The sequence below is a fragment of the Sesamum indicum genome, linkage group LG3 (genome assembly GCF_026168435.1).
Source record: "Sesamum indicum cultivar Baizhima isolate 11 linkage group LG3, ASM2616843v1, whole genome shotgun sequence".
NCBI lineage: Eukaryota > Viridiplantae > Streptophyta > Magnoliopsida > Lamiales > Pedaliaceae > Sesamum > Sesamum indicum.
In genome coordinates this window covers 18,056,032-18,082,058 of record NC_142659.1, presented here as the reverse complement: position 1 = coordinate 18,082,058, position 26,027 = coordinate 18,056,032, and the positions used below count along the sequence as shown (strand labels likewise).

Sequence of the window (26,027 nt, the reverse complement as noted above, 5' to 3'; positions counted from 1 at the left end):
ACTTTTGCCCTAGGATTAATCTTCCATTGACACTTGATCCATTCTTATTTACCATTTTACTCCTCCAACTATTTAAAATTACATTTTAGGTTGTATTTGACAATTCTTTTTTAATTTTTTTCTTTTTGGGCTTCTTTCCTCCTTGAACAGGATTGTACATAATTTAACAAGTCGATCGAATTATATCAAAATTGAAATTTTATTTTGTACTGAATATTGAATCAACATTAGGTTTTAATTTTGATTAATGATTAATTGATTAACATTTTTTTAAATTAAATAAAAATTTTCATAATATATAATACTATAAATGAAATTTTTACACCAAACAAAAGTTTCATTTTTAATGCGGCAAAATGATAGTTTTGAATGGATAGATTAACTTTTATATATATGTATCCCTATATAAAAATAAAAATAAAGAATTAATTAAATGTATTGTTTATTTATATAGTTCATCTTCCTAGGAAACAAATGTGCATAAAAGGGTGGGGAAGGTGAAGGAATGTGGAGGAAGAAAAATAGACGATACAAAGAAAAACTAATTTAAGAATACTTTTAAAATCTGGACATCATTTTATTGATTTGACAAAAAAAGATAAGTAAAGATTATTATAAATGAAAAGACAAACAAAATAACTCAGTTCAATTAAATCTAAATATATCAGCATTACCATCAGTAGTGAAAGTGATGGGCAGGCCCTAGAAGAGACACTAGACCCAAGTCAGGTCCACAAGCCCAAGAGAGAGGCAACCCAGAATTATTGTCCTAAGCCCAAAAAGGAAGCATGCCTCCTCAAAACCAGACCCAAAAGGAAAGCTCACTAGGTTCAGCCCAAGGAAGGGACCCCCACCCCAAAAACTGTCAGGGAGGAAACTCACAAGCTCGACCCCGGTAGAAAGCCTAGCTTGAAGTCCTACTGCTCCTCTTCAAGCCCAGCCCAAGGGAGGAAGTGTCCTCCAGATATCAGACTTCTCATTCTAGGAGGACTCCTCGCAAGGCAGGGGTTCCCCCTTTCCCGAAGACTCTCTGCTGAAGAAACGGGCATAAAGGCAGCCTTATCTCGCCTTCCTCGCCCGATGCACCTCCTAAGCTCTTGCCACAAAGGAACTCCTCCTCTAGGATTTACTCATATATATATATATATATATATATATATATAAAGGAAGTAGTGGTATATTATAAGCTTATAGCAACTTGCAAAGTATATTGTTCCTAGTTTGATTTTTAGATCAACATGACACTGTAAAGTATAAAACTTTATCTCAATGAAAACTCAAGTTAATTAATTGATGGCTTATGTGTTGAAGTGAACTAAAAGGTCTAATGTAATAACTCACTAACATGTAGATCATATTTTTTTTAATAAAAAGTGAATCACAAAATAAAAATTTTATGCTTATCAAAGGTATGAGCTAAATTCAAGTTAAAAATTGAGAAATTATTACAATCCCCTTATAATATGTTATTATATATGATGCGTTCAAAAAATACAAGGGTCCATTGATATGAAGTATGGTCAAGGTTTGGGCCGAAGCGAATACAAATCTTGAAGGGGGGACCACGGCATGGAGACTCAATTAGCAGGTCAGCAGGTCTGGGGGGTCTGGGACCATCGCCCCACTAGCGGTGGTCAAGGATGTTCCTGCAACAACTTGCAAAAAGTCTGATTGTTGCCAATTGCCTCCACAACTTTTTGTTTGCTTGCGAGATTATTGGGGGTTTTCATGGTAACTCACCTCTTTAACTCAAGTTTTTCTCAGAAGACACCAGTGATATGTTCAAAAAACGCACAATCCAATTGATATGGACTATGCTCAAAGTTTGGGTCGAAGCAAGGGGGACTTGTAAAAAAGACGTTAGCGATGCCCAAGTTAGTCTTAAATTTTGGAATAAATAGTCGTGATTAGAAATCAAGAAGAAATTCGTAGGAGAAATTATGATCAGAGTGCAATTTGAGTGCTAAAGCAAGAATATTAGTGATTTTCCAGATTCTAGAGTGTCCCTGTAGAGGGACTGAACCTGTATAAATAGAGAGTCGTCCCCTATACTGGGATTCTATGTATCTCCTTTATCCTCGGAAGAAAGAGTCAAAATTTGTGTGAATAAGGCTTGACTTGGTCTTATTTTCAACTGATCAGCCCACAACAACACGTCTTTGCCTAGGGGACGACTCTTTTCGTGCGAGGACTCCTATTTTGCGGGGAGCCCGTTTATGTTTAAGAGTCCTAGATTTTGGGGGTGTCTCCCTTCTCCTGGGCCGTCTTAGTTGCTAGAGGCTCCTCCTAGGGCTGATGTGGTCCAATGTGGACACTGACCTCGGGATTGATAAAATGCCACGTAGGAGACTGCGATGCCACATGGGAGAGTGGGATGCCACATGTGTGGGTTTTTTGGCCGAATATTTATCGGGCTTTGGAACTGTGATGTCCCAAATTGTACCTCATTTTCAAATAAATTTACAAACTGTCATTTTTTCATCACGTTTTGTCTCACACTTTGGAACGGTCTTCTCTCGTCCGCCCCTACCTTTAACATTGTGTTCCAAACATGAGTTTTAATTATTTATTGTTACAAGTTAGGACTGGTTTTCAGAACATAACATGTAACACTTATTTTGGAACACTCTTGGTAACGATTGTGCCGTCCCAAAACCACAAAACATAGAAAAGTAAGATCGTGACGTCAGCGACCCATTTTCGTTCCTGAAGAGTGCCAAGGATCGTTCCAAAATGGAACGGGATTTGGACTAATCATCCGATCTGCCCCAAATCCCGCATTTGTTTGTAGTGAAAGTTGGATTCACTAGAATAAGTGTAACTTTTTACTATAGTTAATTAAATTTTTTATCAGGTACTAATTAATCATAGTTTCACAATCGTTATTAGTTGATGTGATCTGGAAATAAGGTCAAAATATTTGCTATAATGTTGCCATAGAGAAAACCATACCGAATAGACTAATCGTGGCCAAAACTTAATTTTTCGTATCAATTTTGTCTAACTGTACATAATATTGCTTCACTATAATTTTTAAATAATGGTGATTTATAATATAGAGAATAATCAACTTTTCCTTTTTTTTTGTGTAGCGAATATCAATCAATTAATATGGACAGGAAATTCAAAGAAAAACAGTGCAATATTAATTAAGAATGATGCAAAATACAGTTGCAGCACCTCCAAAAACAAAGATACATACATACATACATAAATATGAATATATTTATTGTTTTACAAGAACACGGGATATGATTTGCCAAGGTAACCCCACTTAGGTTTGATAAACATGAGGTGCCAACCTGGGCTTCGGATGCACCATCAACGGCTCGGCCCGTTGCAACGTCAGCCCATAAGCTTCCTCCATGCTTAGCGTTTCAGCTAACTGCCCGTCAGCCAAATCGAAATCAAATGCATGGATCAGAGTCGCAATCAGTAGTTGGACCATCCGTATACCCAGGCTCATTCCAGCACATACTCTACGGCCCGCCCCGAACGGTATCAGTTCAAAATCATTACCTTTAACGTCGACAACGGGCCTTTCTCCGCCGGGCAGGAACCGTGCTGGTTGAAACTCCAGCGGGTTGGACCATAGGTCTGGGTCACGAGCGATGGCCCAGACATTGACAAGGAGCGTCGAACCCTTCGGAATGAAGTACCCGTTGATCTCACAGCTCTCGTCTGCCATCCTCGGCAGGGACAGAGGGGTGGAGGGATGGAGACGGAAGTTTTCCTTGACAACGGCTTGGAGGAAGTGTAATTGGGGCAGGTCGGACTCGAGCACGTGCCGGTCCCTGCCGACAACTGAGTCGAGCTCTTGTTGGGCTTGGGCTAGGATGTCGGGATGGCGTATGAGTTCGGCTATGGCCCATTCCACCGTACTGGAAGTTGTGTCCGTCCCAGCTGCAAACAAGTTCTACAATGATTTTATCAAAGTTAGAAACTGAATTTTAACCGATATCTATACTAATATAAAAAAAAAAACCACTTCAAACTCACAACGATTAATGATACCGTCGCATCATTTCTGTATTAAGTCAAAAATGTCTTTCTTTCTTTTTTTATTCAACTTTTCAAAATTATATTAATTGATAAAATATTCTTTCTTTCTTTCTTTTTTTTTTTATTAATGTGATACACTGATTTATATATTTTATTCTTATTTATGATATATTTTTAAGCTTAAAAAATTATTTATTATACGCACGAAAGAACTACATGTCACAACGGCTAGTTAATATATAAGAAAAGGCCTTTTTTCCTCTCACAAACACAAGTTATGACACTGCAATACCAATTTTATTGTTATACCGATAATACTCCTAAAAATTAATTTTCTTTTGTTACTTAATTTCTTTCTTCCCTTCTTTTTTTATTTTTTATTTTTTAAAAATATGATGTGTTATATATATACACACATATATTTTGTTATTCATAATATATTTTAAAATACAAAATATTATTTATTATACACACATAAACAATGTGCTATAATTACTAATAAGTAAATAAAAATAGAAAACATGGGAAATAAATGCATTTACAGATAGTACGTGCTTGGCTCAAAAGTAGTAATATAACTAATTTGATTTTCGGTGCAAAGTTTTGTACAATTTTGACATTCAATTTGGTATCGATATATATAGTACCGAATTGAATATCAAAATTTAAAAAAAGAAATATATATTTTATATAAATATAATAAATGAATAATTATATATCAATTTGCTTAAAAAATAATAAATTTTATTAATTTAATCAATATAATTATTAACTAATAACTAATAGGGTATATTATTATATTGCCGCTCGAACTACATCATTCCATCAGTTTTTTTTCTTTTATATGTCATTGTACCATTTCAACCTTGTGAAATTTATAAATTGTCATATATAACAATTTTTCGATCAAATTTTCTGCCGAAAAAACATTACATATAGTGCATATGTGATGTTTACATATGCAATGCACTGCATAAAAAAATTTAATCGAAAAATAGTCATATATGATATTTTGCAAATTTCACAAAGTTGAAATGATAACTTCACTGAATAAAAAAAATAAATAATAAAGTGTAAGAACAAGTATAGCTCGAATGACAAAATGGAGTACATTCTAATCAATAACTAATTTTGAGACGTAGGAATTATATATATTGTTGTAAATTCCATAAATTCAGTAAAATACCAATCTAAGCCGAAATTTTCCAATTTTTATCGAATTTTATATTAAAAAAATCGAAAATTTTATTCGATTCGATTCTCATCAAAGTTCAAAATAGTGAAAAAATAATAATATTGATATAATAAGAATAACGTAGCTTTCTCATCTTATTTATGATGATTTAATATCATATATATGGTCCCATGCTACTTCCATTTTCATGTCCCTTTTACCATAAGAAGAACAAGACCTAAAAGCAATATTATTGCTCCACGGCCCTACCATGTCCTACAATTTAAGAGGGTATTAGATAGAATTTATAATCCTCTTAAAATATAGGTTAAATTATAATTACCTGTATAAAATTCGATATAATTATAAATATTCTATTATTATTTGAAAAATTATTGGTACTCGTTGATGTTTGATTGAAATCATATAATACTTGAATTAATTGTGGCGTGAAATTGTCGACTTTGGTCTTGCTGTATTTTTTCTCTTTTAAAAAGAATTGAAAAATTATTAAAAAAATCAGACGAGGTGGATAAAAGAAATTGTCCATCCAGTCCGTAAAAAAAGTTTTGTAGGATTTTTAAAATACTAAGTAAGATTTTAATTCATAGTTCACAAGGGCATTTTGATCAATTCACTATAAAAATGGATAAAAGGCCGTTGAAACCAGAGAGTATTAATAGTTTTCCTAAGCTACCCTTATAACGGTGAAAATATATATACTTCCACACATGCATCCGACGTATGAAGATGTATAAGAATAATTCGATCATAAAATATATATATTTGACATGTAATAAATCAGTAATAAATCAATCGAGGGTAGATATGAATTTTTATCTGGTTTTTTTAATTAATATCAACAAATTTAGTGAATTTTGGGTAATAGATGGACTTATTTATTGGATGGAAGCAAATCGCATGAGTACTAGATTTAATTTTTCAAACCAAATGAGATTTACCAATAATTACACCAAATTCCAAAATGGAAAGTGTAATTATCCCTTATAATTATGTACCACTTATCTATACTATATATAATTGAATATTACCATATTGGTATTTTCAATTTATTGATATATTAAATTTTTTTAAAAATTAAATAACTTTTTTTTAATTTCCTCACCGATCATAATTTTTCATAAATAGTTTTTTTTTTCATTTATTTTTATCTTATATATATATATTCTTATTTTTAACTCTATTAATTGAGAGATCAACATAATAAAGACCGAAAAGCGTGCGTACCAAAAGTAACGCTTTAATTTCCGTGTCGGTGAGCTTGCCTCCGGCGCCATCGCTGTCATCGTTCAAGGAAATCAACATACTCAATAAGTCCTGGTACCCATTCGATCCCTGTGAACCGTTGATCTTGTGCTCTTCAAGAATTCCGCTTAAGAAGGCGTCGAAGCGCTTGTGAAGCTTCTTCAGCTTTGCGATCACTCCTTGCAAGTCGAAGCCCTGGAGCGGTGGGATAAAATCGCCGATGTTGAACACGCCGCCTAACACCATCAGTTCCACCACCATCGCTTTGAACTCTTCCGCCTTCTCGTCACCACCGCCGTGTCTGTGCCCAACCACCCGTCTCCCTAGCATCACACGTGCTATTGCGTTGGTGGCGCACACATTCAGCATTTGACCTAAACGTGCCGGAGTCTGTCCTGCACTTGCTAGAGCGCGAGTGAGGATCCCCACCTCTTCCTGCATAATAATAAGAAGAACATTAAAATTTGTCAAGAAATTTAAATTATTCAGGAGAATTATTTAATATTTAATTAATGTATAATACCAACAGGTCTTAAAATTGTTGTAATTTATAATATCTTACTGTAATTTAAAAGTTGAGAATAAAAATAATTGATAAAGAGTATATTTACTATGCAGAATTTTTAAAATTATAAGGTAAAATTATCTAATTAATGAATAATACGGAACTATATTGGCATTCCTCCATATTCATAGGATAATGTTGTAATTTTTTTCTAATTATTTTTAGGGAAAATTACACTGATATCTCGATATTCGATGTAATTATACGCAAATCTCATATGGTTTGAAATTTTACATCTAGTACCATTGAGTTTGCTTTCGTCTTATAAATAGGTCCATTTTTTAGTGAAAATTCACCGAATTTGTTAATGTTAATAATAAAAAAAAAAGAATGAAAGTTGATGATTGCCCTTGACTGACTTATCACTGATTTATTGTAGATCATACAAATTTTTTCCAACTAAACTATCCTTATAACAGTGAAAATATATCTCTTCTCACATGCATAATGTGTAAATACATATGAGGGTAATTTGATCATAACAAAATTATTTGACTTGTAATAAGTCGAGGATAAATATAGATTTTCATTCAATTTTTCATTTACTATTAGCAAATTCGATAAATTTTAACGAACGAAGTGATTTATTTGTTAGACGAAAATAAACTTCAGTGGTATTAAATATAATTTTTCAAATCACAAAAAATTTATATGTAATTACATCAAATCTCGGTGGATGAGAATTTAACTATCTAATAATTTTATATGCAACTTTTTTGTCAAATTTAACTATCTAATAATTTTATATGCAACTTTTTTGTCAGAAAATAATATTGGGGATCGACAATCGACAAAATAAAATAAATTATTTCCACTTAATACATATAATCAGTAATAATATTAATTATTTTGAATGGCTAAACTTCTTGTTTTAGTGATGAAAGTCAACGCAAATATTTAGGGATGGAGGGTGTGATACGTCCATGTCTTCTTCTACGAACCATACTATTTCTGCATATATATGCCTCCCAATAACTTGGTTGAATCTCTGCATTGACGACTGCTCACATTTTTAAGTTCAGTGCGTATGTATTAGCTGCTGAATTGGGGAACTAACCTGTCTAACATGGCGGAAGTCGTCCAAGGCCTTGGCCGAGAAGACGTGCACGGCGCAGATCTTCCTGAGCAGCCGCCACCGCGGCCCGTAAGGCGCGAACACCATGTCCTGGTAGTTATACGCCACATACTCGGCGCCCGCGTTGGGCGGCCGGTTCGAGAAGTTGGCGTCGTGCACCTTCAGGAACTGCTCCGCCACGCCTGCGGAGGCCGCCACCACGACGTTCACGAACCCCATCTTCAGGTGCATGAGCGGGCCGTACACCCGCGCCAGCGCCGCCATCGACTGGTGGGGCTTCGGCCCCAGCTGCAGTAGGTTTCCGACGATCGGCCACGGCCTCGGCCCCGGTGGAAGCCGCACCGACCGCCGCCTGCGGAGGAAGGAGTACAAAAATAAACATAGTATGGAAGTGTATACTATCAAGGTTAGGGTGGTATTCATCGTATTGATTTGTGGGTAGGGATGGAATCTTGGTGCATCATATATATATATATATAATATTTGAGGGGTAGGGGAGAAAACTGCAACCAAACTTATGCACACCAGTGCGTTTATTGTAATGTGAGTTTATTGATCTAATTGATGTAAATTTCACGTACAATTATCAGAATTTGATACAGCTGTCGAAAAAAATGCACCCAATAATTAAGTTGGTCACATACAAAAATTTTAATATTATAAGATAAAGTTGCTAAAATAGATTGGAACATGACCAAAATTGTCAACTCTGGTAATTATGGAATTAAAATTACAATTTTTACTATACATATAACACAAATGTATTAATTATAGTAGGATAAATTATATTGACAGTCCCTGAGTTTAGACCAAATTACACAAACCCCCTATATTTTTATAAAATTACAACTAAACTTTCTTAGGGACGTTTGTGTAAGTTTTGCATTTGAATAGAGAATTACAATTATAATCTCGAAAGATGTTGCTGTAATTTTATAATACACAAAAAATATTTATTTATTTTCACAAAAAATATGATTAGAAGGGTTTTCAACAAAAAAGATAGGTAGGGCTGCATATATGTGGACATGGAAAGTGGGATGTTGAATGGGGGTTACTTATAGGTTGGTGGGTATTTAATTTCTTCTGGTACTCTTCTAATCAGGTAGTCATTATTACTACTTGGAACTTAGTGCTAAAAGCCAATAGGATGCAACAACTCTTCATGTCCTTCAACTTCAATTATCTTACTCTTTAGTTTTATTTATCAAACCTGTTGGCCTTTGTTTGATTTTATTTTTAAGATATTTTCACTAAAAAAGAATATAATTTTTTATTACACTTAATTATTATAATAAAAAAATTACGATAAATACAAATTAATTATAATTTTGTAACAATCATTAGCCATTGTTTCAGCAAATTGGGCCAAAACATTAGCCATGACAGATATTTTGACTGTGATTAAAAATTATGGTGAATATTCTGCTGTGCTGGGATTCATAAGTTGTTGGCATGTTCTTGGTAGGGCCTGCACTTTTTTACCAAGCCTTGAGCATATGGTTGCCCAGAGGCAACGAGAATAAATTAGGATATTTTATTTTTTATTTTTTTTATAAATTTGATATTTTAAAATAATAAGTTGTTATTTATATTAACTTCAACTTAATTTTTTATCGCCTTTTAAATTTCCTATTTATTGCATTTCATATTCAAATTTCTTATTTAATTGCAAGTTATAAATTAATTCAAAAACACATAGCTGTTCCGTTGCAAAGCCGTTTATAATTTTCACCAGGATTGAGACTGGATGTCCATTGCAAAATGAGACACTACAAGGAAACATGATTTCACATATGGATTTTTCTGTCTCTGAAGCCTACAAATCCGTCTCTAAAAATCAATAAAATCTTTCGCTAAAGGTCTGATTCCATAGGTGTTTTCCGTCTCTGATTAAGACGAAAAGTTTCCGTCTCTTAGTCCATCTTTGAGTTGAGAAAAATTTAGTCACAAACCCTCTCTTTGATTCGATCAGTAATTTCAGTGAATTTGTGAAGCACCTGTGGCTATTTCGTCTCTAATTCCGTTCTGATCCTGTCCCTATTTCACCATTTCTAATTCGGTACATAAAAACAATAATTTTGTCTCTTTCATGTATTAGTAATTTGTCTCTTCATCCAAAAACAAACTATCATCCAACTAGAAAACCAACTCAGATGCATTGACATGCTCCAGTTATATGAAATCACTGTAATTCACTCCAAACAGGCATACAAGTACATAAAAATCTAAATACCCTACAAAAATCCCTAGCAATTCAATGCCTTTTTGGCAGGACAAGAAGCATTCAAATCTGCATCTACTTGTACGTCACACGCAATGTTTTCCAACAGGAAATATATGGGAAAAATGCAAGCAACCCTCTTGTGATATCGTAAATGACCAAATTACTCCCTTATGAAAAAATAAATAGCGACTGACCTCTCTATATTTTTTAAAACATAATAATTTAACCTCCTACGATTTTTAAAATGAACAATTTACCTCCTTATATAAGAAGATAAATTGCTTCATTTTAAAAAATACAGAGGATAAATTGCTCTATTTTAAAATAATGTACTCATTCTCAATATCACATAAGAATAAATTGTTGTTCACCTGAAATACTCTTAATTGGGAATATGCGTGTGGACAAAATTTGTGCAAACACAGCCTGAGCTAAGTGTCCCATCAATCTGATAAGTGTGGTTAGTTGGAATAGTTGTAGGAATGTAGTAGTTAGGATTTGTGCACCAGATGTAGCCACGGACTCAGAGCACACAAGCCGTTTATTAATTTATAATTAATATCAATAATGTAGCCAAATTATTCAAACAATTCTATCAAAAGACTCAAAAAATAGGCCTACTGTTTAAAGTAATTATCAACAATACTGTTAACATATATGCACCAAACCTACGTACCTTATAAATAAAAGGCTAAATTCTAAAGGGTTCCTTCCAAATTTGTTCCACGATTATTAATTTAAAACGGGTGTTTTTGTAATTTTTTAAATAATGAGAATATATTTATAATTATGATAAATTTCACTGGATAAATTTATGTAGATTGGCATGATGAATTCTTGGTCAATTTGTAGCAATGAAGGCCAAAAGATTATGATATACGGATTTTTTTTTTTTTTGTTGTAGAAATTAGTTAATAACACGATTTAAATATACTTTTAAAATTATTATTTTCATGCTTTTTAGATTATCTATAATAACACAAGCTGCCCAAGACTCTCCACGCATGTTGAAAATTAGCTGAAAAAAGTATTTTTTTTTAAATTATAATTTATATATATTTTTAAACTACTTAAATAATTAAGATTTTTTTAAAATAAAAAGTTACAAGTTTATCCCTATCAATTCTCACTGTTTATTGGTAAAACTACAAAATAGTGAACTTTTTCACCAAATACTACAATTTTAATTTTTATTTTATTTTTCACTTTCGTTTCCAAAGACTCCCAACTTTTCAGACTTGTATTTTTCTCTGTACTTTATTTCCATTACAAAAATAAAGGTTAATTAAACATCCTTTTACTGCTTCCTGAATCTGGAAGAAATAATTTACTTAATTTGTTTTTACTTAGAGCTTTATTCACCTCCATGGTTTTGAGCATTTGCCTTTTTAATACTAATTTCAAGATAATATTTTAATATAAAAAAATTAATTATTTTCTATATTATAAATCATTGCAGCTTAAAAATTATAGTAAATCAATATTATCTATTATAATTATACAAAAAATCGATATGAAAAAAATTAGGTTACGACTTGGTTAATTAACGTTCGCTATGGTTTTACCTGTGCAGGAATATTTGCCACAAGTTTTAAATATTTTGGTCTAGCTTGCAGAAACAACAAATAATACCCATTGTAAAACCATAGTCAATTTATATCTATCATGATTTTTTTACTTTTACCATGATAATTAATCATAGTAAAATGACATATCTCTTTTAGTATTTTATTTAAAAAATAATGCTTAATAGGAGAGAGAGAGAGAGAGAGAGAGAGAGAGAGAGAGAGGGAGAGAATATCTATGATCTGGAACCTAACTAGATTGACTTTGTTGGTATTTATTAGTTTATATATATATATATATATATATATAATAATATACGAGTCAGTACACGATTTAGTTTATTTAAATTCAAAAGTTGATTCATTCATTAATAATTCAACTCGATACACTACAAAAGATTATTTTCTTGCGACAAAAAAAATCTATCCCAATATATGCGGGATATTGCCATGATTTTACGACGGATGTCATCATCTTGGGTTTTAAACAAAATGACTCGACTTAGCGATAGAAGACTCGTCGCAAGTACAATCGTAGAGTAATAAGGCTCGTCTTTTGCAATCAGGAAAATTGTCCATAAAATTTTCCATCCTCAAATTGCAAGGGAGAACTTTAATTGCAATTTCGTGACGGACTTGTTACGACGACAATACATTTGGGACGGGTTTTCATTCAATTTTATTTTTCCTCACAACCTCGTTATCATATCAACACAAAGTTTTTAAATTTTGCAACTTCTTCCGTCGCAAATATAATAGACGCTATTTACACAACAACTACTGTGATTGTTGCAAAAAATTATTGCAAATGCCATAACGTCTATTTCTCAATGGCTAGTTTATCCGTCGCAAATGGGCACAAAATCCATCGTAAACTTGTCTATAGATATGTTGCTTTTTTTTTTTTTTTTATTTGTATTCACTCTCTTAAATTATTATCACACATACACTCTCTATCTCTATCTGATTTTTAAATATATTTTTAATATTACCATCATATATAGCATACCACTGAACTCTGGGTTATTTAGTTTGGGGGGGACTATGACTGACTAGGTAATAATTGAAACCTTTAAATATTATTAGTATTACTTGTAATTTATTAATTTATAGCTTGAAATTTATATGTATATATATTTAGTTAGTGATTATCATGTTAAAATAATTGAGGAGGTAGATGTATGAGAAGAAATTTTCGGGGAATGTGGATATTAGGCAGGAGTTTGAGGATGGTGATCAGACTTTCATAGACTAAACCAAGTAATAGCCTGAGCATATGGACGACGATAATATTAGGTGCCATGTTGGAAGTGCAAGAACGATAGGTTCAAAATAACAAATGACGTTATGTTCGACTTAAGTTGGAAAAGGATTTGTGGCGGAATATTATAATTTGACTTTACATGGTGAAGGAAGGTGCAAGAGTATTATGATTTAGAGACTACTCGACTTCTCGAGTAAACCTCAGCTGTACAGGTGACTACTATTCATTGAGATGATTATCAACAGATAAATTGGAACTAGATGGTGGTTTTTGATGTAGTTGGGCTAGAATACTTTCATCATATGCTGAGAGTGTGCCTATCGGGGGTCCGAGCTCCTGTCTTACGGATGCCAGTCAAACCAGTCCCCTAATTCGTGGTATGGTGGGGGACGTATGGCTGCGATGTGATGGGGTTATCGATCCACTCATCCAATGTATTGAATGCTACCGACCAGTCGTAGTACAACGACTATAATGAATCCCAGTTGTTGGCAGTTGCTAGGATGGTGAAAATCAAGGTCGGGCACATGTTCGAGAGATGCTACAATCAAGTGACCTAATGGGCTAGTGACCTATTACCCATGATCAAACCCTTCTGTATGGTCATGGTCTGTTGGGGTTGTTAGACCGCTAGTCTGATGTAGTGGATGATACCGACCAACCATATCACAATAGTTATAATGAGTCCCAATTGTCGGCAGTTGTTAGACTGGTGAACATTAAGGCCAAGCACATATCCAAGAGATGCTACAATCAAGTGTTCCAGTGGGCTACTAACTTATTACTCCATTATCACACCTTTCAATCCGGTTACTACAGCATAAAAAAGATGATAAGGGAACTATTTACTAGTTAAGAAGATTGATGTATGTAAAAATAGTTGCATGTTGTATCGATTGGAAAGAAGACAATGGGCTAGAGTACTACAAGTTCTGTGGTAACCCGAAGTACAAACCGACGAGGGATCTAAATCCCTAGCATGAGAAGCTCTCGTGTGTTATGCTGAGGTACTTTTCATTGACTCCCCTACTATAGAGCTTGTCTGTTTCACTAGCGACTGTAGAGTACACGATGTGGCATACCATTAACCAGATGGAGAAGAGCTTCATGTGCCATCCTTCTGATGCCGAGGCATGGAGGCATTTCGACCTATCACACCTCAAATTTCGCTGTGGATCTTCATAATATTAGATTGGATTTGTGCACCGACTGGTTAGCACCGCATGGTCAGTATAGCTGGACGTACACATGTTGGTCAGTTATCCTGACACAATACAACTCCCACCAGGGATGTGTATGAAACCTGAATACATACTCACATGATCCCTGACTTCGACAGGAGTCCTAGCTCGACAAGCAACCTAAGTAGAAGGAAGTTTTCTCCAAATGCTACAAAAAGAAGGCGGATGGCTATTGAAGTAGTCCAAGGGCGGAACATGTGGCTATAAGTTCGCACATCACTAAATCATTTTGATTAAAAATAATTTAATTAATAATTTTATTTTATTATTTTGGTCATTTCAAGACATACACTAGAAGTTGCTTTAGGACAACGCTACCTAGGCGTCGACAGCTGGCAGGAGGTTGCATCTTCAACAACCTCAGACGCTGGCGGCCCAAACAAGGGTCAGATCTTCTATCTAAGCTTAGAGGTCCAACCCTCCACTGCGACAACATTGCAGAGGAACGTGCCACCACCACCAATGCCGACACCAAACACAAAACTAAGCGATGTATTGAGTTGAAGAAGGGGTTCATGATGCCCTTTATGTCACATTTAGGCATCCCACCAATACCGAAACCGACAACACTGGTGGGATGCCATAACCAGTGATACCGTTCAGGATCGCCAGACGACTGACAAGGAGCAGGACGGTGCTGCTGCTTTAGATTAGGATTCCTTTCCTTTTTTTTTTTTTTTTGCTATTTTTCAATTTAAAAATAAAATCATTCTAAATTTGATTATATCTTTTTACTATTTTTTTAATTAATTAATCCTGATTTTAATTTAATTGTATTCCATTTCAAATTTTAAATTTAATTTAATTAAAAAATAATATTAATATTTAATAATTATTTTTAAAAGTAATTTTGAGATGGACTTTCTAACGTCTTGCCCGTCATAAAATAAAAAAATAAAAATATACTAGCCATCGAAAATCAAGGCACCCATTGCAAATATCGTATCAATTTGCGACAAGATATGTTGTTAAAAACCCGTCCCAAAATTTGCAACAACTCCCATAACAACTTTCATCTAAAATGAATCATTTGTTGTGTGGTATTTCCAATGGACGTCCTTTGCAAAATGTAATAATTTTTGGGAGATCTTGGGACGGTTATCCGTCTCAAATCTGTCTCAAATTGTTTACATATAGTATAATAATATAATAATTTTAATATCATCAAAGGCTATCTCAATATCAATTAGAACATTATTCGTCCATTTGACATAACTTGCAACGTGTACATTGAAGGTGTCCTCTCCCGTCACAAATCTTCCAACAGGATGTCTTTTCTCATTGAAAATATATTCCACGCCACTTACACTAACAGGACGTCTCGTCACAAGAAAAGAAGTATATGTGATTCCATCATAAATTTTCCATCACAAAAATAATTTTTTTTTCTTTTTGTGTGTGAATACGATCAAACAAAATAAAAAGACAATAAATTTATAGACATAAACATACACTCACAGTCGTAAACCGAAACCTAAAATCTTAAATGTGCATAAAATTGTAGTCGTGAGAGGACAATATAATTAAACCAAATTCATCAAATGACTAGTCCATGTACCAAAATAACTTCAAAAAAGAAAATTCTTTCTTTTTCCTTTTTTTGTTTTTTTTTTTTTTTTTTTTTTTTATGGGCAAGATTCAGAGTACGGATTTGGTAGGTAGCACATAGTGATGACTATGTGACAATAAATGTAATAACACAGACATATTTTAGTATACCGACAGATGTTCTCAATTTTAGTTCAATTAAATGGGCATCTAAACCTCTTTAGTTTTTAGAGATGATTATATCACACCCCTTACTATAGTTTATTTATAAAATTATTTATGCCTTTCGAAAAATTATATATCCACTCATTAAAAACGTGAACATTATTTACACAAACCACCTCTATTTTTTTAAAAATTACACATACATCTCCAGAAACGTCAACATTATTACACAAACTTCCTCTACTTTTTGATAGTCAAGGGTGGTTTTTATAATTACACAAAAAAATAAAAATAATTTGCATAAATAAATTATAAATTAGAAAGTATAAATGTAATTATACTAATTTTTAGGTAAAATTATATTTTTAATCCTATAACTTTAGATCGTCAGCACTTTTAGTCCAATAACTTACTTGATTTACTCATTTAATCCTTTATTTGATGAATTTAGTCCTAAACATCTCACATTTGATCATTTTTTGACAAATTTAGTCATATGTTGAAAATTTTGGTCCATTTCACAATGTAATAGATCTCTTTTTTTGGTCTGGTAACTATAAGTCGTTAGGACCAAAATTGTCAATACAGGACTAAATTTGCTAAAAAAAGGATCAAATTTAAGATGTTCAAGACTAAATTCATAAAAAAGGACTAAATATGTAAATGAAGTAAATTGAACTAAAAGTACTAATAACCTAAAGTTATAGGATCACAAATATAATTTTACCTAATTTTTACTGTACACAAATTGAAGTAGGTGAGGTAGGACATCATAAACCAGATTCATCACATCATGACTAATTTTAGCAGCGAGAAAACTTTCTAAGTTCTTTCTAAAAAAGTATAACACAAACTTATCGTAGAGAATTCTTTCTCATAAAAATTATCTGATGTTTATGTCAAATCAAAGCAATTTATATGATCTCAATTCTAGAAAAATGTGAAAAGATACTAGTCAACCAGTTATCAGTGGCACGAAAAGTGATTTATTTAGGATAAAATGGTCGATTCAAATTTATTTCGTTTGGGTAAAATATTAGTGGAATTTGAGTTTTTTGGGTAAAATATAAGTGGAATTTTGGACTGAAACTTGAAGGTTAGGATCAAATTTATGCCAATTGGCCAACTTGAGGGATCACATTGTAACTCATGGAACATGGGGGATCATAATCATTTTAGCGATAAAATAGAGACACGCAAAATATAATTTTTCCAGTTACTATAATTTAAAGATGACAATGAGTCCGGGTCCTGGGAAAGGGGTGAGTTTTGAGGCCTTAAATAATCTAGGGGCAAGACCCGGACCGACCTCGATTTTTTTTTTAAGTTTTATTGTATATTTTATATATATTTATATAAATTATATTTGTACGTATACAAAAAATATGTTTGATTTATATAACTTACATATAACACATAAACTTAATATTTTATAAATTAAAATAATGATATAAATAGCTTATAAACATTTTAATATTTATATAAGTAACATATTCTAAAATATTTAATATTTCAATGCCTAAAACATCCATATATATTACAAAAAAAAAGTATTAATATTTTTTACAAAATATATTTTTTAATATTTTAAAAATATTTATTGGTTCCGCCCAATGGATCCAAGTCCAAAATTTTCTTAGAGGGGCGGGTCTCGAATTTTGACAAACCTATATCATTTCCACATCTACTTCAATTTTAGATTTTTGTTTCAAATTACTATTGTATTTAATTAAATTAAAAAAATAATTTACTTCATTTTCTTTTACTTAGATCTTCATAAAGCCCTTCTCTTCTAAACATCTTCCCTCCATGTTTCGGAGCATTTGCCTTTCCAATGCTAATTTTCAATATAATATTTTAATTGAATAAATATTGTTTAATGAACATATTTATACCCCGAAATAGTTAAGCATACAATTTATTACATTATTCAATATATTCAAATTTAATAACGGATTCGATACATCGCTAATTCAAATTAATGAATATATTCATAAGATAAAAGGTAAATTACACCGACACCTTCTAGTTTAAATCAAATTACACAAACACCCATGTATTATACAAAATTGCAGCTACACCAATGTAATATTTTTCAGGGGGTGTTGTGTAAGTTCTGCATTCGAATAGAGGGTGCAGCTGTAATTTTGTAAAAAATATAAAGTGTTTGTGTATTTTAACCTAATTTCGGGGATTGTCAATATAATTTACCCTAAGATACAAGAGTATTATAGAATAGACACACACCCACCTTCGAAAGGCTCGAACTCACAATATTTAATATGTATAATGTATATACTATTTTTGCCCGTTTTTCTTTATTAAATTTTAAAATACGGGTTTAATAGGTACCACTATCATAATCATAATGATGACCACGTGACAATAAAACAAATAAAAAGACATACTTTAATGTACTGACTGAATTTGAATTCAATGCAATTGGCATCTAAACCTCCTTTCTATTGGGCAAAAAATTGAAGTAGGTGTGCAAGTGCAGTACAAAACACATTCATCAGTTCACTACTTTTAGTTGGGACCAAACTTCGTAAGTTCTTTTGAAAAAAATAAGAGTACGAGAAGGTGACAACGTTGGCCATGTGACAAAAAGTGGGGAATGTACGGTATATTTTAATGGGTGAATAGCAATTTATCGATGAGATATTGAAAATAAGCACATTATTCCTTATAAAAAAAATGTAGTAACTTACTCCCCTTTACTTTTTAAAATCATAGGGAGGTAAATTGTTATATTTTAAAAAATACATGGAGGTAACATCGCTATTTATTTTTTTTGTAAGGGGATAATTCGTTCATTTGTGATATCATAAGGGGGTTGCTTGCATTTTTCCCTGTTTTAATGCATTGATTGATATGTTTTAATAGAAATGTTAAAATTTAAGAATGTTAAAATAAAAAAACGAACTTGAAATACTAAAAAGATCTGTTTGCGAAAAGATCTATTTTTTAAAAAGTTATTTTTGTAGAGAAAGTTGAAAGTTATAGGAGAATCAAAAGTGAGTGATGTTTATAAAATGTAAAAAACAGACAAAAGCTAAATTGGATAGTGTTTGAGGAAAAATCACTTTTAAAATAAAATTGAAGGATTAAAGACTATTTTGTCTCCTTATGTTAAAAAGATATTATTTTTTATTATATTTGTATTTGTTGTTTTTCAATAATAATTATTTTTCATAAAAAATAATAAATTTTATTTTGCTTAGTATATATCGTATTTAATTTTTTTAAAATATTAATAGAAAATAACTTTTTAATTTAATAATGTTTCCACTATACAATTTAATCGTTGATTCATACACAATAGTTAAACTTGCATGAATGAAAAAAAAAATTATTTTGTTAATTAATCATAGCACGCACTTAATTTATATTTTTATGGTAAATGAATAATATAATTAGACAATATACTTAACGACAATGTACTAAGCACGTGACCTACATCGTTAAATTATAGCCGAGAAAGTGCATGAGGATCAAAAGTCCTAATCTTTGTAAGTTATGCTATGAAAAATGCTAACTCCGTAATGAATGGGATCAAAAGTGACATGGGTCTAACTTATGGGGGTAAAAATACTATTTTCCCATAAAATAATTATGTTTAGATTGTATTTTCACGTAATTTTATTTTTCTCTTCATAATATACTTGAGGTACAATAATACCAACAACTGGAGCTTGTGATTATCATTAAATATATAAAAGTAAGAATCAGTGTTTATTCTTATTGCGAAAAGACATTAGTATGTAAGTATTTTTTTCAATAATAAATAAAAATTAGTTATATACAGAGTAAATAATATAGTTGGTCCCTTAAATTTGTGTTTAATATCACTTCAGTCCCCTAAACTTCATTTTTTTAATGTTACCATCTCTAAACTTTTGTTTTTATCTCACATCGATCCTTCTAACCATTTTCTAACACAAATATGGCCAGGAAAATGGTCGTGTGACCGGCACATGGCTTAGTCTGCAAGGACTATTTTGTCATTATCCACTATTTTTTTTAAAAAAGAAAAATAAATTAAACATGGCCTAACCATGATTTGGACACAAGCTTATTCTCCAAATGATCACATTTTGAATTCAAACCAAAGTTACACGACAAGATCGTTTGTGTAACACGGTCGTGTTCTTTAATGCACAAACATACCAGAACACCCGAGGCTGTGTTCCAACCCCAAAGCCATGTTTTCACTCCCGGAGTTATGTTTTTTTACCAAAATTTTTCTGCAATCATGATTTTATAAAATTTTCAATTATTTAAGAGACGAATTCAAATTTTCTAAAGAAGAAAAAATATTTTAGTTGCAACAAGTTCATTTTAATACATCACATACATTATTTGCTCCAACAGTTAGTTCACATACAATATTCTTTCAATATATGAAGCCACAAACACAATTGGACATGGCAATACCAAAAACAATTTCATACATTAGGACTTTTTCTATCCGAAAAAAGGACTAATTTATCAATTTTACAAATTTAAGGAACTAAAGTGAAAAAAATAAACCTAAACTGACTATTTACCATCAATTATAATATGATCAGAGGAATCAATTTAAAATAAAAACAAAAGCTGCTAACATCAATAAATAAACTTAAGGAACTAAAGGAATTCTACACGAAAACTTAATAAACTATAATATTTAATTTCTATCAAAGAAGAAAAAAATTGATATTTCTAATTTCATCTGAATTACTTAGAAGATGAATTTATGACTAACTAAAAAACAAATCTGCAAATAAAATTTCATCTCGCTTAATTTAATATGAAAGATCTTAGATATTTATTTAAAAAAAATAACTTACTAGGGAACATTAAAATTTAAAATGAATAATATCAATTAAATTTAAAGTGAATTACATATAACAGAACTCTGCTCATGATTTAAAATAATTATTTTTAATTCTTTTTGAAAAAATATAATTGTATATACAATGTTTTCATGATACAAACATAAATAATCCGTATGTAATACTAATTAATTTTATAAAAGGCGTAAAATATTTGTAAATTTAAACCTGACTTCAAGGGATATCAGTATAATTTACGTTAGGGAGACGAACCAAAAGATATAACATAGTAGTAGTTACATTTAAACACAGGATTATTCCATACTTGGAAGCAGAAACTTCAATTGCAAGTGCCAAAAGTACAAAAACACAACATCCAACCAAGAAAATAAAACAAATCTCAAAGGATTTACTCATCCATCTCATCTTCGTCGACTATTTCTTCAATCTTCATCCTCTTCACTGCTTTAGCAGCATCACTCTTTGACCCGATCGGTATCTGAATCAGTATATCGGACTTCTCTCCTGTTGCAGCATTCACAAGCCCTCCGTTGTTCTCAACCCGATACGTCAGTCCTTTTCCATCAGGTGAAGCATCGATATACACCGTTGAGTTCTCATCAATTTCCTCTCTCACAAGCATTTTTGATAACTCGGTTACTACATTCTTCTCCAGCCATCTCCTTATCGGTCTTGCACCGTAAACCTGAAAACATAAACGGGCACGCTCAGCTTTCAGCTGTGTGTAAGGTGTAGGATAGAAAAGGTGAATAGCACATGGAACGAGCTTGAAACTTACCGGATCATAACTCTCAGCCAGTATGACATCCAATGCAGGTTCAGTGACGCCCAAGGCAATACCCCTCTCAGCCAAACGACGCGCAACATCTTTTAGCTGGAGGCGGCAAACTTTTCTCAGTTGGTCATGAGAGAGCGGATCAAACACCACGACTTCATCAAGTCTATTCAGCAACTCAGGCTTAAAGTGCTTTCTCACCTGTTAATGAACAAAATTAAGTACCATATATGATGGAGATTTGAATAAACATTTGCGCCAATAAGCTAATAACAGTCTGTTTACCTCTTGCATAACCAGCTCACGAGCACTTTCCATCGTGCACTTGCCCATCAATCCTTTCAAGAGGTATTCAGCTCCAAGATTTGAGGTCATAATGACGACAGTATTTGTGAAGTCAACTGTGCGGCCTTGGCCATCAGTCAGCCTTCCGTCATCTAGAACTTGCAGCAAAGTATTGAACACGGATTGATGTGCTTTCTCAACTTCATCGAAAAGAATAACACTATAGGGCCTCCTCCTCACAGCTTCTGTCAGTTGCCCACCTTCCTCATGTCCGACATATCTGGCCGATAGACAGCATAGTTATGAATCATGATCAGAAAATTATATATCCAGTACCTGCGATAGTTTCACAAAGATAGGTTACTTACCCAGGAGGAGCTCCAATCAGCCGAGCAACGGAATGTTGCTCCATGTATTCAGACATGTCGATTCTGACCATCAGATTGTCATCATCGAAGAGTTGCTCTGCCAGAGCCTTGGCAAGCTCAGTTTTGCCAACACCAGTTGGGCCCAAGAAAAGGAACGAACCAGTTGGCTGCTGGGCCCTTCCAAGTCCAGCTCTTGATCTCAAGACAGCTTCAGCAACAGCTGTTACTGCTTGATCCTGTCCTACGACTCGTTGGTGCAGCCTCTCAGCAAGACCAATCAATTTTTCCTTTTCATTCTGGCCAAGCCGCGTGACAGGTATACCGGTCCAACGACTTACGACTTCTGCAATTTGATCTGGTCCAACAGTTTCCGTCAGCATTGAATTCTCACTAGCACCTGCTTCAAGTTTGGCAATAGTAGATTCGACTTCCTGAATAGCTCCGTATCTCAAATCTGCAGCTCTGGCAAGATCATATCTCCTTTCGGCTTCTTGCAAGGCATACAAGAGCTCATCTCTTCTTTGCTTGAGTCTTCTCAGCTCATCTATTCTTTCCTTCTCTTTTCGATATTTCATCATTAGTGGTTGAAGCTTATCTCTCAAATCATCAAGTTCTTTCCTTACCTGAGACAGTGTCACACGTGTCAGAAGTCGAGGAACTGAACAGCCAGGCAATCAATTCTTCAAGGGAACTAGGATTTAACAACACAAAAAATACTCACATCAACTAGCCGAGCTTTACTAGCTTTATCTTTCTCCTTCTCAAGAGCATGGAGCTCCACCTCCAACTGAATCCTCTTCCTTTCAAGATTATCAATTTCTTCAGGTTGACTATCGAGCTGGACCCTTACGTTTGCACAAGCCTCATCCACTAGATCAATTGCCTTGTCAGGCAGATGCCTCCCTGAATTCAATTTTTTTATGCAAAAGATTTACATTCCCATTATATCTTAAGAACTGCTTTATACTAACTGTAATACTATCAAAATCAACAGTTTACATATATAAACGTAAGATCAGATGGCTGCAACTGAACCCACTGGACCAAGAACTTCCAAGAGAAAAACAGCAAGCATACCTGTGATGTAACGAGCTGATAGTTGGGCCGCAACTACAAGGGCTCGATCCTGAATTTTAACACCATGATGCCCTTCGTACTTCTCTTTTAGACCCCTCAGAATACTAATTGTATCAGCAACATTGGGCTCGGCCACATAAACCTGCTGGAAGCGTCTCTCAAACGCAGCATCCTTCTCGACATATTTCCTATACTCTTCAAGAGTTGTTGCGCCAATACACCGCAATTGACCCCTTGCAAGCATCGGCTTAAAGAGATTAGCAGCATCCATAGATCCCTCAGTTCGTCCAGCTCCAAGAACCAGATGAATTTCATCAATAAATAATATCACTTTTCCTTCGGCTTCTTCAACTTCCTTGAGGACAGCCTTCAATCTCTCTTCAAATTCTCCTCTATATTTTGCTCCTGCAACCAATGCTCCCATGTCCAAGGCTATAACTCTCACATCGGCGAGATTACTTGGAACATCCCCATTAACAATCCTTTGGGCTAATCCCTCAACAACTGCAGTTTTTCCAACACCAGGCTCTCCAATGAGAACCGGGTTATTTTTAGTCCTCCTTGAAAGAATCCTAACAACCCTCCGAATCTCTTCATCTCTACCAATCACTGGGTCAAGCTTTCCAGCCTGCTCCACAAGGTCACGACCGTAAGTTTTCAGAGCTTGAAATGTAGAATCCCCTGAGGCGCTCTCCACCTTCTTTCCTTCTTTGCCCCGCAATTTCTCAACTTCAGCCTTCACCTTAGATGTAGTGACCCCAGCTTCTTTCAACAGGTCTTGGATTTGAGAATCTTCAAGAAGCCCCAAAATTAACTGATCAACTGCCAAATGGGTGTCGCCTCGGGACTTTTGCAAGGCCTGTGCTCGTCGAATGACCTTGATCAATGACGTACTTGCGGGTATTTCATCAGGGGGAGGCGTCTGAGAGGGCAGTTTTTTCATTGCTTGTCTGATTACCCTCTCAAACGAATTGGCAGATTCATCACCCCCACCAGCATTGGCAACCGCTTGTCGGAAAATGCCATTAGGATCAGAAATTAAAGCTGCAGCAAAATGAAGAGGAGTGAACTGAGCATGGCCAGCAGTCATAGCCAGTTCATGAGCCGCAGCAAGTGCTTCATTGGTCTTGTGGGTGAATTTCTCAGGATTCATCTCTTTTGGAACTCTGTAGCAAGGCAAAGAAAACAAAAAGGATGTCAAACACCCTAACCGATCAATATAATACAGAGGAAGGGACGTATCTGTTTTCCCCTTCCAAGAGTTATATCTCATGACCAACTAAACTAAAACAAGTTGAGAAAATCTTCACATTACTAGGACTAGGCAACACTGAGAACTGATCAGTCCTCCATGAAAACCCACATTCAGAATCTAAAAGTAGTGCAAAAATCCACAACTAAGAAACGATACAGATACAAAGAAATCAACTGATGGTGGTCGAAAAAAAAATCGTTAAGCCCAGCCCAACGGGCAATGCAAGTCCGCTGCTAACAGAATACATGCATTCATCTCCGATGAAACACAAAATCAAGAACACACACAAATAATCATACATTAACATCTCAACAGACGATCCAAAAATAAGAAATAACACATACATCTGTCTCAAAACATTTAACCATGAATCAGAATCAGCAGCAACTTAATTTAACGCATTCTTCAGCACCAAACTCAGCAACCATTTTATCCCACGGATCAAATTCACTAAAAAGAGGGGGGGGGGGGGGGGGGGGAAGAACGAATTTTGAACCACTTACAGGCTAAACAATGAACCACCACCTCAAGAAACCGAAAACAATCACTCTTACTCTAACTTAGAGACCCAAAACAGAGCATCAAAACAACATATCAGTCTCCCCAACAGCAGAAAAATCAGAAGAAAAGAAGAGGAACGAAATATAACCGCCCAAGAATGTAGAATTCACCAAATAACAAAAGATTACGAGAACTAGCAGGAGCCATACCTTTATGGACAGTAGAAATGGGAACGTCTTAGCAATAAAAGAGAGTAAAGGGCGTCTACTAAAGAATGATGTTACCGAAATCTTGGGGTTCAATTTTATGCGTAGAGAAGGGGAGGAGAAGTGGCACTTTTGTTGAGCAAGAAGAGCTGTCTGGAATTTCGAAGGTTGGGCTCGAAACTACCAGACTCTGCTGCTGTCAGAGAAATTCTTTTTTCCCCATATATATATAATTGTTTTTTCTTAGTTTTGGATCATTATATATTTATTTATATAGATATTGTAGGTATGGTGAATGGGTTTTTGAATTATTTCTTTCTTTTTTGTTTATCCCTTCTTCCATATTATACTCTATTCCTACGTTTATTCTTTTTACTTCTTGGTGTTTTACGATGTAAAGTTGTCCAAAATCAAACATGTTCGAATGATAAGAATGGTAATAGTCACCTTCAAAACTCCAAATTTTATCCAGAAAAGATCAGTGATTCTCAAACGAAATCTTTTATCTCAAGCGCTTTGTTCTCATCTTTCCTCCGGAATATAAAGTTGCATGACAGTTTTTCTTTGGGTAAATTATAGTTTTGTCCTTGATGTTTATTATAAAAAAAATTGCGCTCTTAATATTTATTA

The 26,027-nt window shown here is 33.7% G+C and overlaps 2 protein-coding genes across 2 annotated transcripts; both read right to left on the bottom strand.

The window, feature by feature from the left end:
- Positions 1-3,123: 3,123 nt before the first annotated feature.
- On the bottom strand, positions 3,124-8,577 carry TT7 (Cytochrome P450 superfamily protein). The gene is made up of 3 exons (XM_011074564.3): positions 8,065-8,577; positions 6,425-6,877; positions 3,124-3,916 (listed from the first exon to the last, which is right to left on the bottom strand). The coding sequence occupies exons 1-3, from the start codon at positions 8,503-8,505 to the stop codon at positions 3,275-3,277; spliced, it is 1,536 nt and encodes a 511-aa protein (XP_011072866.1). The 5' UTR covers positions 8,506-8,577; the 3' UTR covers positions 3,124-3,274.
- A 12,565-nt stretch (positions 8,578-21,142) lies between these two features.
- LOC105157983 (chaperone protein ClpB1) lies at positions 21,143-25,616 on the bottom strand. The gene is made up of 7 exons (XM_011074563.3): positions 25,401-25,616; positions 23,436-24,601; positions 23,080-23,261; positions 22,359-22,981; positions 21,991-22,270; positions 21,709-21,906; positions 21,143-21,615 (listed from the first exon to the last, which is right to left on the bottom strand). The coding sequence occupies exons 2-7, from the start codon at positions 24,586-24,588 to the stop codon at positions 21,319-21,321; spliced, it is 2,733 nt and encodes a 910-aa protein (XP_011072865.1). The 5' UTR covers positions 24,589-24,601; positions 25,401-25,616; the 3' UTR covers positions 21,143-21,318.
- Positions 25,617-26,027: the final 411 nt, after the last annotated feature.

Coding starts and splice junctions, on each gene's coding strand:
- TT7 (XM_011074564.3), bottom strand. CDS start 8,505: ATGAATACCACCCTAACCTTGATAGTATACACTTCCATACTATGTTTA. Junction 6,878..8,064: donor ACTTCCGCCATGTTAGACAG/GTTAGTTCCCCA, acceptor ATTATTATGCAG/GAAGAGGTGGGGATCCTCAC. Junction 3,917..6,424: donor AAATTAAAGCGTTACTTTTG/GTACGCACGCTT, acceptor AAATCATTGTAG/AACTTGTTTGCAGCTGGGAC.
- LOC105157983 (XM_011074563.3), bottom strand. CDS start 24,588: ATGAATCCTGAGAAATTCACCCACAAGACCAATGAAGCACTTGCTGCG. Junction 23,262..23,435: donor ATCAGCTCGTTACATCACAG/GTATGCTTGCTG, acceptor AATTGAATTCAG/GGAGGCATCTGCCTGACAAG. Junction 22,982..23,079: donor GTAAAGCTCGGCTAGTTGAT/GTGAGTATTTTT, acceptor ACACTGTCTCAG/GTAAGGAAAGAACTTGATGA.